This window comes from Dendrobium catenatum, unplaced genomic scaffold (assembly GCF_001605985.2).
Source record: "Dendrobium catenatum unplaced genomic scaffold, ASM160598v2 fragScaff_scaffold_1504, whole genome shotgun sequence".
Classification (NCBI taxonomy): Eukaryota; Viridiplantae; Streptophyta; class Magnoliopsida; order Asparagales; family Orchidaceae; genus Dendrobium; species Dendrobium catenatum.
Genome location: NW_021319966.1, coordinates 494,909 through 508,224, shown reverse-complemented (window position 1 = coordinate 508,224; position 13,316 = coordinate 494,909). Strand labels below are relative to the sequence as shown.

The 13,316-nt window shown below is 33.2% G+C and overlaps 1 protein-coding gene across 1 annotated transcript; it reads right to left on the bottom strand.

Annotated features, from left to right (window-relative positions):
- Nucleotides 1–6,346: 6,346 nt before the first annotated feature.
- Nucleotides 6,347–12,183, bottom strand: LOC110109134 (serine/threonine-protein kinase RIPK). The gene is made up of 5 exons (XM_020840070.2): nt 11,766–12,183; nt 11,532–11,667; nt 9,653–9,789; nt 7,552–7,675; nt 6,347–7,023 (listed from the first exon to the last, which is right to left on the bottom strand). Exons 1-5 carry the CDS (start codon nt 12,156–12,158, stop codon nt 6,521–6,523), a joined length of 1,293 nt encoding a protein of 430 aa, XP_020695729.2. The 5' UTR covers nt 12,159–12,183; the 3' UTR covers nt 6,347–6,520.
- Between the last annotated feature and the right edge of the window lie 1,133 nt (nt 12,184–13,316).

The following is a 13,316-nucleotide window of genomic DNA, read 5'->3' as shown; positions in this document are numbered from 1 at the left end:
GAGGTTTGGCTTAATTTAATGAAGAATTTTTAAGAGAAAACTTGATGAGAGTGTGATAAAGTGTAGCTATAAAACAAATTGAACCATCTAAAGTAAGATTGAAATTTATGGAAGGATATGAAGCGTGGCTCGACTCTATTGGGTTGGGATCATAGGAGAAAGATCATTGATGCACTTGATGAATGGTGGAAAGAAAAACTATATGTGAATATTAATTGCATACATTTTTATATAGTTGGCTCTTTTAAACTTAATATTATTCCATTCAGTTGTATAAAATAAAATTTGTTTTTCTAGGTTTTGTCAAATGCCAAAAATTTATATATTATGGCATTAATCCCGAGCTTGAACATAAGCTTGATTTGATGTTCATGGGTGTCATTTCTATTTGTGTTCATACTTGAACTCCCAACCAAGGGTTTGAGCATGAAAATGTTTGTGGATATTTTGAACAATCCTTCACAAAATTTTGATAACATTAGAGTGTAGACAGTTCAAACGATCATCCTCTATGACTTCAACTGCTAGTAGGAAAAAAAATTGGATCTGAATTTCTACGAAGCTAAATTACCTAGTTTATCAATTTATTCACAAACATTAGCTCAGAAAATAATGCATCACGATAAATAATTAAGACACCATTGTTATATGCTGCCATTAAAGTTTTTTATCAAACAATATAAACATATGAAAACATGCAACTTTACTTGTTCTCTACAAAGCTTCTTGATGATCCAATTAAACAATAAATTTTTATGGCAATTTGTCCACATATCAAAGAGTTTATTATCATCGTTACTTCTACAAAAATCATGATACATAAACAACATAGTTTCAAAGATGGTTATAGTCAATAACTTTGTAGTGTCTTTCTGTAAGTACAAACACATATGATCTCTTCTTGTAAAGAGGCTTGCTGATTATTTGCTTGTATAAGAGAGAAGAATGCTTACTAGAGAATGTTGCTTCCTCTTTTATATTGAGATAAATGAAGTTTGGCTATGCATTTAAGATAAATGAAGTTTGGTTCAAGCTGCTGCTTGCATCTGTTTGGATTTGACGACTGCAGCTGTTCTTTGCTTGCATCTAGCAGCTACTGTTGTTAGTTGTAATCAATGCTATAAATGTAGAATTTTTACTTGTTTAATTATGTTCTCAGTTTTCTTCTTCCAAATTCCAATTTTTCATTAGTTTTGTTGCTCTTATGACTGTAACGTTTTGCAGGATCTTCATTTAGAAATTTTTTTTTTCATTTTTCTGTTTTCCATATAATGTTAATCTATGACTTCAGATGCTGAAATTGAAAATTACATATATATTTGAATGATAGAGATATTGATAAGTTTATTGCTTGGTTATGGAATCTGATATATAATGTTGATGCTGCTGCTGCTGCTGTTAATGCTGCTTTTGGCAATCAAATTATCATGAGAAGTACTTTGTATTTGCCACTCCTGCTTTGAATCGTTCTTTCTTCTCTTTTTTCTTTAACATTTCTTGTATTTGCTAAAGGTTTCGTTTTTCTTCGATTACATGAAAGGAAAAGTAAATTATACCCTTATTGTTTGTCCTCAGTGATTGTTATTCTTGTAAGGAAAACTGAATTATATGAAAGGTTTATGGCATAAAGTTTTTGAAAGGATGTTAATGAAGAAAAGCACACCTATTGTTTGTCCTCAGTGATTTTTATTATTGTTAAGCATTTAGATATCAATGCATAGGTAGTAATCCAAAGGGATCAAAAAAAGAATGAATAGATGCAGGGAAGAACATTTCTAGAGTTTTGTTTAAAAGCAAAAAAGAACTCAGTACTGTTATCTTCATATTAGTTAAATTTAATATGTTATCTTCATATTATTTAAATTTAATATGTTGTCTATATCTATAGGTTCAGATCTTAAATGTAAGTTCGTTATGAATAAATGAATATTTTTTATATTTTTCATTTTGGGTTTCATAAGTTTTACTTATACAAACATGCTATTCATGCTTACTATTCTCTATGCAGAAATGGAATGAATGGGAATACAAATGAGTCACCGATATTGCAAAACTCAAGAAAATTATACTTGCGGCTTTATGCCTTATAAATGAGTATTATGAAATATATATTTGCAAGACATCATGCCTGACCTTGTCGTAAAGAGGAGACAAATGGATTGGAGAGCAACTACAAGGTCATCAAACGAGATTTCATAATATGTTTTGTATGTCTCAAACAATTTTTGTAGATCTCATGCATGGATTGTTAAAGACAACAACTAGAGAAGTATTCGTGATCACTTTATATATTTTATTGCATAATAAATCAAAATGGTCAACATGTGCGCAATTTTAACACTCAACTAAGACTATCAGTTGGTATTTCTCAATGGCATTACATTACTACATATAGTGTCATCCCTCTCGATATGATTCAGAATTCAATGTTTGCGATAGAGATCAATCATATATACCTACAAAAGTGTATGAGTATTTAAATGACCAATCATTATTAGGTAACGAAGGAGATGTAACATATCATGAGGCACACAATTGCGAAGGTGCTGAGGAGACGATAGAGCTGTGAGAGTAAATTACATCTAAATTGGCTGATGAGATGAATTAGAAATCATCTTTCTACACGAACTTCTCTAGCGGCATTGTTCATATGTTTTATAAGATTAGAGTGATATCATATCATTTGATTGTTATAGAGATGAACTTTTGATGTGCAGTCATAATTGATTATCTTTTGCAAGTTTTAAGAGGAGATTTGGTAATCTAGTGTTCCATACCTAGAAACTTCAAGTTTTTATCGTATTTAATTGTTCAGATTTTGCTGCTATAAATGTTAAACATTGTATATTCTAATTATATCAACTTATATAGTTCTATGCAAAAATCAATATACACTTTTAGGCAGAGTATAATATTCAGTATACACTTATAGCCATGGTAGCCTCTCCTGTCTAGCTAATAGCCTAATTTATTCTTAATTGCTCTAAAATCATATAATAGAAAACTTTGGATCTATTGTTACAAATGTGATGTATGTGTGAGTTTAATTAATCTAATTCTTTAATTATCTTAATCAGGATTAAACAACTATTTTATCATTTTTTAATTGTGAGCAAGGTTAGTTTGGCAAATTTATGATTCTTTCATTTAAGTCATTTGGAAGTGTGTAGTCGGGGGACTTGAAAAAACAGATCCTTCTATACACATTATAGAAAAATGTTATTTTTGACCGCGCTTAATAACAGCATTTTTATAACCACTGCTAAATGGGTTTTTAAGTTTTTTAGAAGCGGTATAAACCGTGGCTTGTAACCTCCCTGACTACTAATCTCCTGTGAGCTCCTTCCCTTTGTAATCTCCGTCTCCCTCAAACTCTTTCCCTTTGTAATCTCCATCGATTAATCCTCACTCGCGCTCTAGCTCCCGCAATCCGTCGTCCGTCTCAACAGGCATCGCGCACGTACATCTCTGCGCTGCTAGCTTCCTTCTCAGGCTCGCCTACATCTCTGAGGCTCACAAGCGTCTCCTACTTGCATACGTCTTCGCTGGCCTCGTTTTCCGGGGTGCCTTGCCTCACATCCGAAAGAAGTGACAATCTGTATTTTTATTTGCAAGTCTTAGTATCAGTCATCAGAAAATATTCTAAATATGTTAGATTTATGATATAACATGAAATAATTAATTTAATTCAGTTGCTTGTAAAAAACATTAATATATTTAAATTCACTAAATACATTAAAGTTAATTGACGATAACAACATGATTTTATCTTTAAGTTTATATATATATATCCCTTGCACTTGTGAAATTGTACCAATTGAAAGAGAATGAAGTTATTGTGCGGCTGTTATTAATGGTACTAGCCCGGCTGTTGTTGTTCAGTCAGTGCTTGATGTTGGTGTAAATTTGTCGGAAGCTGCTGATACGTTGTTGTCTCATAATGCCATTCCTTTTATTCCTTCGTGTTTGCTGGACGGCTTTGGTTCTACGGATGTGATTGTGGACTCTTCGGCGGTTGTTCTGGGGCCGGAGTTGGTTTCTGCTCCTGTTAATGCTGCGACTATTCCTGTCGAGGGTGGTAGGGGGTCTGGCGGTTCGCCTGTTTTGGATGTTGTGGAGCCAAATGTGTGTGGTCAGGCAGTTAATTCGGAGGTGCAAGGCATTTTGGACAATTCTCAAAATTTGGTTAATGTTCCAGTAAACTTAATGGCATCCCAAAATTTGAAGTATCAGGTGGGTGATGGAGTGGATGTTATGTCCAATGGTGATTGGTTGGATAATTCGTCTGAATATGAATCTGATACTGAGTCATATTCAGACCCTGGTAATGAGGTTAAAGTGGTTCGTAATCTTCCTATTAAGTTAGTTTCTCGTGGTAAATTTTGGAATAGAGGAGGGAGAAGAAGATAATTCGATTCCAACTTGGTTTGTCTTTTGCGGTTTTACGGATTGCTCTTTGCTGGGATTGGAGATTGCGGGGCGATGATGTTGCTGGGGCTCGTGTCCTCGTTGGCTACCCTGTGGCAACCGTTGGTGATTCTCACCCTTTCTGGATGGTCCTTGCGCTCTCGAGAATGCTGGGAGTCTCGGCTGTCTACTGAGCCCTCTTGTGGGATTCTATTTTACTGTTTTATTGTGTCTGTATCTTTTTAATGGTGGTCTCTTCTTTCTGCTTTCTTTTCTCCAACTGTTGTATTTTCTTTTTATTAGTTTTTAATATAAGTTCCTTTTTGGTTTTAAAAAAAAAAAGTTATTGTGCGGCATCGCCGAGGAACTTTTATTTGGTCTGGTGACCGGACGTAAAGCTACGTTCGGCCGGTACTGAGATCGTGCCACGTAGCATGCACAAAATCACGTATTTGTCAATTTTGCTCGGCAATGACGAGAAATACCATTATGTGAAGACAAATACCGAGCAATACCGAGTTTTAATTAGAAAACTTGGTATTACTCGGTATTGCTCGGTATTACTCAGTATTGGTCTTCACATAGCGGAATTTTTCGTTATTGCCAAGCAATACCGAGCAAATACCGAGTAACTCAGTGGTGACCGAAAGTAGAGCTACGTCCGGTCACCGGACGTAATAATTGTTCCTCGCCGAGCCTTTAGTGATTAAGCTTGATCAATTATGCGTGTGACCTAACATGAGTAAACTAAATAAAATGAAAATGAAGTCTATACACATAACGATTATTTTGAGCTATTTCTTTGTGGTCTGGATAATGGCAATTGATCTTATTAAGGGGCTGGTTTATTTGCTGAAAAAGAAATATGAAGTTTTTAAATGTGGGGATTTGAAAATTTTTATGTTTGATTTGATGAAAAATAAATACAAAGTAAAACTTTGATGAATTCATTTCACTTTGTAGTTCAATTTTTTAAAGTACTTTGAACTCGCTTGTTTTTATTGAATTTCTTTTCATCACAAGTTAACTTCAATGTAGTCGTCATCGCCGTAAGATGTCCAACGCCTGCGACCTCCTGCCTTCGCTAGTTGGCCACCGACCATCACAATTGTTAGGTTATTTTTACTTCAAGTCAAACAAAAAAATAATCATGTATATTTATTTTATACTTATTCAAATAATTTCAAACATGTCAAATATATTACATTTCTTTTAAATTATATTTTATTTCACTCTTTTTTTTTTTTTCCAACAAACAATACATCCCCTAAGCATTATCTAATTCCAAAAATAAAATCAGGAATTTTTTTATCATTTCATATAATATTCACATAATTTCCTTATATATTTGTTTGATAGTAATCATGAAAATGACTTAATTTTACTCACCTAATTAAATAATTCCAAATATTTTAAATATATTGCATACCTTTTACATTATAATTCATTTTATTTTGCATTTATTTTCCAGCTAACCAATGACGCATGACGCTGGAGCGTCCCTTTAAATAAATTGTATTTTCTTGTTAGTGATTGGTGTAGCTCTATTTCTTGTGTAGCCTATTATGTGACTACCTGAAGTCTATAAATATAAGTCAATGTCTTGTAATAAGGATAGATTTTGAGATATGAATATGTTGTGAGTTTAGTCTCATGTGTTTCCTGTATCCTAAGAGTGATTCTTAGGTGGTGGATTCGTCGAGCCCCTACCTGGCCGGTGTCAACCAAACAATTACAAAGCAATATCTAATTCCAGCAATAGCGTACCTCATCTTGATCTGTTGGTTGAGATCTTTGACTACTAACCAAGAAGTTTTAGGTTTGAAATTTGTGCATGTGTGTGCAGATTTGTCCAAAAAAAATTTTTCTACCAATAAAATCAAGAAAATTATTTCCTTATCACACAATATTCACATAATTTCCTTATATATATATTTGTTTCACTTCCACAGTAATTAACAAAATCAATGATCATGACAAGGTCTCTTACGCCACATCACAAAATCATATTTATAACTACAAAATTTAATTTCTATCTCCCATTAATTATTTCTCAGGAGGTGTCAACTTCCTCTGTGTGTTGCTCGGCCTGTAAACCTTGTAAAGTGCTGTATCAGATTGCCCGCCCGACTGCGAAAACTTTATCTTGTGTCTGTGCCCAACAACTTTTCTTTTCCCATCTTTCTTTCACTTCTCCCTTCTCCTTTCTCTCACTACTCTCCTCGTTCTTCTGTACTACTTTCTCCCTCACTTCTCCTCCTCTATTTTCAGTCACCACTGTGTATACAAATGGGCCCATGGGTATATCCTTTAGGTCCAACAGAGGCTCGAGGGCTTCGACAACGGCTTTCATATCGGGCCTTGATTTTGGGCTATGGCATAAGCATTGGTGGGCTATTTTCGATGCCATTTGGGCTCCTTTAGTTGAATATTGTCCGTCGAGTCTTGGGTCCATTATACGATCAACTTTATTTGGATTAAACAAGTAATGCTTCGCCCATCCGACAAGATTCTGCTCCCTGTTTGGCCTACTTTTGTCCACCGAGCATCGTCCTGTAAGCAACTCGAGCAGCACAACACCGAAACTGTAGACATCGCTCTTTGCAGTGAGATGGCCTGTACAAAGCATTAAAACAAAGCTTCTTTCAGTGACTTATAAGTTTGACGAGAAACGTTTTTTTTTTTTTTTTATACATTCAATTAAATTTAGATTACTGATAGAAAAAGTCTCTCCGGAAAATTCTATAAGATGGCTGTGAGACCTATAATGATTTATTCTGTAGAATGTTAGCCATTAAAAGAGAAGCATAATATAAAGTCGAGTGTTGCAAAGATGAGGATGTTCAGGTGGATGAGTGGCTTTATTCTTAGAGACATGATATGAAATGAAAATATACATGAAGAGGTTGGATTAGCTTCAATGAAAGATACATAAGATTGGAGAGAGTCACTTTAGATGGGTTGGTTACATAAAACAGCGGCCTTCAGATGACCCGATTAAGAAAATAGATGTATTATATTTGACTAATATTAAGAAAAGTATAGATAGATCAAAAAGATTCGATGTAACTAATCCCACATAGTGGATAAAATCTTAATGTTGTTGTTGTAGTAATAAAATATAGATTATATGAAGGCACTTACCAGTCATGATGTACTCTGGAGCTGCGTAACCACGAGTTCCCATAACACGTGTTGTGACATGTGTTTCATCGCCTTCGGGGCCGTCCTTTGCCAAACCAAAATCTGAGAGCTTTGCATTGTAGTCCTGGTGAATAAAAAATCCAAATTTTTTTATTAGAATAATTTGTTAGCGATATTAATTATATAATTTAGAACTAAGACTTATATCTATTAGTTTCTTGTAAAATGTAACCGTTTGATTTTTTTGAATGAATCGAGCTCTGGTTCAATCTCTCCACCATAGCAAAACGTAGAAAACATTTTAAAACTTCCCGTTTGCTTTAAAAAAAAAAAACTTTTTTTTTTATGGGCAGAAAGAACGTGATGTGAGTCAAAAAAAAATTCAAATTTTTTTATTGCTATGCCTCCAAACTCATTCTATGAAACACACCATTTATTTGAAGATTGGTTAAGATAAGATACTTTCTAAACAAAAAGGTAAATAATGTTGAGATGAAATGTTTATGACGGTTTTTTTACTGTTTCTTAAAGAAAGTTATTTTAAGAAGTAGTAAGAAAGTCTTTATAAATGAAGTCTTAATGACATAAATATTAGTGATTGGAGGCACGTGTAATCTTGCATTTTGAGATTTGATTTAGGGTATATTTGAAATGGTTACAATTTTTTATATAGTTGATTATAAAGTTATTTTGGGGAAAATAGCTTAATAATTTTAACTATACAAAGAATCTTTTCATCACATAACTTTTTAAAAAACTATAAGAAAGCAACTAAAAAGTATTAGCCATTCAAAATTATGACTTTTTTTTAGACGGCTTTTTTACTGCTTCTTAAAATAGCTTTATAGTACAAAAATTAATTTTTTTAAACTAGAAAACTGCTTTAAGAAGTAGTAAGAAAGCCGTCACAAACGATGCCTATAACTATTGTCTGAAATCAAAACAGCAATAAAACTGTCTCAAATATACCTAGATTTTATGCTAGAATTAATTTATAATTTATGATATCTTTAAGATCATCATATTCGTCCAAGTATTTGATTGTTATGTTGATTTTAGGAAAATATAATCTAAAATTTTTTAGTCCTGAATAATATTCTAAATAAACTCTCTGTTTTTTTCGTTTCCTTGCGCTAAAAGAAAACTTTGAGGATCAACAGCTACGGCTTACGGTACAAGCCAAGAAGGCAAGAATAATAACCAATGACGATCGACCTTACAAATCTATTTATTTACTGATGATGTCATAGCTGACAAGCATGGTATATACTTATGGTAATTAATTAGCTGGGAAAACATTAAGTAATGTTAGAAAGTTCCTCAATTAAAACTTATATGCCTTGATTAATCTGGCATGCGTCACTCTCAGAGGACCAGCTGCTCTTCCTAATCCACTTGCCACTTTGGCTAAAAACTCGCCAATGGGAGCAGGCTATTTAGGATTTTGACTTAGGCTTTGTACTTTTTCTAAAAAGTAGTTTTAAAAATATTGTTTGCAAATCAGACATAATTTTCTAGATGGATAAACTTATAAGTAATTGTTAGCAGATATATCAAGAGTCCAAGAGGACAATACCGCCTGGCCTAGTTCGACCTGCCATCATCCAAATCAGGGCGGGGTCAAGGGGCAGTGCCCCCGGAACAAATTTTGATTTACTATTTTCTCTTTATATTTAGTTTATCGATCCCTAACAATAACACTTTTATACAATGTGTTTAATTAGGTTTTGGGCAATATCATCGTAGTTTTAAACTGTTATGGGAGGCAATTGCCTAAAAACTTTATAATAAAGACTAAAAAAAGATTGAGGGGGACAAATTAACTAAAGAATCATATAATAAATAAAAATTTAACTTTTAGTGGGGCCAATTGACCCCCTGGGTTCAAGGGGGTTCCACCCGAAAACAGAGTTTTCTAACGGAGAAGTTAATATCATAAAGCTTTTGAAAACATTACAAAAATATAGTTCTTTAAAATCATTTTTGACGTTTCAAAACTGAAAAGGCGAAATTAAGCGTCCCAAACGATGCTTTAATTATCATTAGTAATACCGATCTAATTATTTAACTTTCTAACAAAGTAGAAAGAGTAATAAATTACCTCATCTAACAGTATGTTAGATGCCTTGAAATCTCGATAAATTACTGGTTTGTCAGCCTCATGCAGGAAGGCCAGACCCTTGGCAGCTCCAACTGCTATCTTTAACCTTGTCAACCAAGGCAGCGAAACGAATACGTCTGCAATTAATCATAAGTTAAAAAGATTTAGGTCAACTAATTAACAAAAATTTACACCTAATTAAATGTTTAAACTGTGTTATACACAACTTGGGACCGTAAGCATAAATAAAGTCAGCAGAGCATTTAAAAATGATGAAGAAATGCGTCAGGACTTGTCACAAGCTGAAAGAAAACTGCCCCTCGTGTACAATAGTCGTTACTTGCTTACCATGTTAATTGAAACGTGAATCTTTGTATTATTCTATATGGGAATTGGTTACAATATAATAGCTTGCTTGTGGTTGAAGGTTAATTTGTTGAATTTTATTTGTACTGAAGAGTCATTCTTAGCTGAGGATTATATATTTTTTCTATAAAATAGTTAGTAGGTATAGGTATATTCTATAGGAATTAATAATCAGAGGATCAATATGATATTTTCTACTATAGCAGCTTTGATAAGCTCAAAACTGGAAATTAGCGAGAGAATTTTTTGAAATTTGACTCAGTTTTGAATAATTTCAGCTGATTTGATTCAATGTTGAGTTTCGTTTCATATCATGATTATTCAACAAGTTTATGCTGACTTTCGACTACCTAATGCAACCCTCCATTTTTCTCATATAAGACTTGGGATCTGACAACGACATGATTATTCGACGGCTTTCCGTTGACCCGGTTAGGAAAATAGAGGTATTAGCTAGATTTAACTTATATTAAGGAAGTTAAATGTTGAACTAATAAAACTTGGTTAGAAAATATTAGAAATTATCTTTCTTTATTAGATTTAAGCAATAATTTGACTTTAAGGATTCATGTAGCCGACTAATGTAGCTGATCCCATGTAATGGGGCAAAGGCTTAATGTTGTTGACATTGTTGTTGAGGTTCATTCCATATTCAAAATTGTAATCGGTTTCGAATGTACTCCAATTAGAATCCATTTCACATCCACTTGGGCCAAAAGTTGCTCAACTAAAATTTATATTCATGCAATCATTTCACATCTTATTTGATGTTGTTGTTATTTTGAATAATTTCAATTGAATATTGAAACTACAACTAAAATTTTTAATCTTAAGTTGAGCCAAAAGTTGCTCAAACTCAACTCGATATCATCAACTCAAATTTCTACAATTTTAATCTATCTATACTTTATAATATTTGAAGAGTTTAATCTTTTCGTAAATGCACAATATAGTATAATGAATGATAATGTAGATAGAGAATGAATTATCTCGAAATTAAAAGGAAAAAATATTCATATCCTGCCCGTAATTTAATTATTTATAACACTAACACTTTTGTCATAAAAAATAATAATAAAATTTATATTTTTATTCATATCACAATTACTTTATTTAGAATTTTAATATATAAAAATTACATACAGTCTGCAAGTTTCCTTGCATGCGCTCTTTTGAAATATAATTCTTAATAAATTATTAATTTTATAATGGATAAAGTTAAAATATAATAATATGCTTTTTTTTTAAATAAGCTCCATTAACAGTGACCGTAGACTTTGACATGTAACATCATACAACAGCTTGCTTTAGGGGGGGTTCAACTAACCTGAATAAAGTCTTTATATACCTAAACCACCACCATATATTTACTCTCCGCACCAACTCTACTTCGAAACTACTTTGTCTTTCTATTCCCTTTATATTTTCAACTCAAAATATTTATCAAAATTAAAAACGCCATTACTGTATCTCTGCAATCTTAGAGAAATAAAATAAATGCTGGAGGGCTTACTCTTAAAGAGATGATTCTCCAAACTCCCCTTTGACATGTACTCATACACCAGAAGCCGATGCTTTTCCTCGTAGCTGTATCCAATCAATTTTACCAGATTTTGGTGCTTTAATTGCCCAAGAAATATCACTTCCGCCTAATCAAAATTATTTAAATCAGATAATTAAGAACACAAATTGTGTTTAATTAGTATAATCTTTCGAAATTAGTATGTGTTATGTAGTGCATCCTCACCAGCCATTCCCTGTGTCCTTGCGACCCTTCGAGGTCTAAAAGCTTAACGGCCACTGACTGCGGCGTCAGACCGGGCCGCAGCTTCTCGTCGACCGACCCTCGGTAGACCGGACCGAACCCGCCGCTACCAATAAAGTTGCTCGTGGAGAAGCCTCTTGTGATGGCCTTCAGTTCTTCCATGCTGAAGATATGGAGGTCGGAGCCAGGTAATGAGAGAGAGAGGTCCTCTGGTGTTAAAGAAGTCGTTGAGTTGCTGAAATTGGATAACGAGATCCGCTGCGGCGAGCTTTCGATGGCGGCGACGCGCCGCACTGGGAGGGTTTTCTTCTTTGAATCGCCGGCGAAGGTGGCTCCGCACCAGCAGTCGGAGAAGGACTTGAAGAGTTTGAGCATGTTGGGTTAATGGTTTATTGGATGCAGAAATAGAACGTGAAAGTTGTGGGAGAGAGAGAGCGATTAGCCTACGCTTTAGAAAAGGTATCGCAGGGAAATATATAGAGGGCCAAAACGTGTTGTGGCCTGTGGGCGGTGTGACCGAGTTCAGAGTTTAATTTCTTAATTTTAAGCAAATTAATTTTGAGGGGTAATTAATTTTGTACTAATGATAATAATAAAAGTTCAACAATTGTGCAAGATTTTAAAACTTTATGATTTTTAGTTCGTAATAAATATATAATTCATACGCTTTGAATATTAATTACAAGTTCAAAATTAAAGTGCAAAAATAGGATTAGATTAAAAGTTATTGTTTTTTTCAATTAATTTAATTTTTTTTCTTACTTGAAATAAATATATATTTGTCATGTTTTAAAATTTTTGAAATAAAAATTTTGTTTGGAATAACCAGCAATAAATTATAAAATATGTGATTTAAAATTATTTTCTTAAAAGAATCATATATTTTAATCAATCACTATTATAATCTAGTAGTTAAAACAGCACATATAGCAGCAATATTAAATTACCTGCTAATTTTGATATTTTACGACAATAAAAATTGCTGCTTAACAACGTCAACAGTGTTAGGTTTCATTTGGGGCAGCATTCTTGCTGCTTAATAAAAAATGTTTTAGTAAAAAAAAAAAGAGTTACTAGAAAATTATTTTATAAAATAACAAAGAAAGAATCCAAAATGAAATCTTAATTAATAGTTCTTATATCTTAATTGCGGTCAAAATTGCTATATAGCTCTCCTTAGTAAATATTATGAATCAATTAGATTTTCAACACGCAGCTCGTCTTGATATACCATTCACTTAAGGAAATATATTTTTCAAATTATCTCATAAAACCTCAAAATCACAATTATTACATGGAGCATGCAACTATTATTAATATGGCAAGCCCAGTTGTGTTGTCTTCCAAGCACAGCGGTGCTCGTTTATGCCTCACAGAACGACGTGGCTCTTCCCTGGTCAGTTGGCTTCCTATCCGTTTGAAGTCTTCCTGAAGTTTTTCTTCTTCTCAAACATTCTGCACACTCAACTTGTATTGTGCTGCCATCTAATACTATTGTTTTTTTTTTTAACTGTCACCAATAAATATAACTAT

Bases quoted from the DNA above. Each gene is read 5' to 3' on its own strand.
- LOC110109134 (XM_020840070.2), bottom strand. From the start codon at position 12,158: ATGCTCAAACTCTTCAAGTCCTTCTCCGACTGCTGGTGCGGAGCCACC. The intron at 11,668-11,765 runs GTGAGGATGCAC...AATTTTGATTAG, and splicing joins AAGGACACAGGGAATGGCTG to GCGGAAGTGATATTTCTTGG. The intron at 7,024-7,551 runs GTAAGTGCCTTC...TGCTTTGTACAG, and splicing joins TCCAGAGTACATCATGACTG to GCCATCTCACTGCAAAGAGC.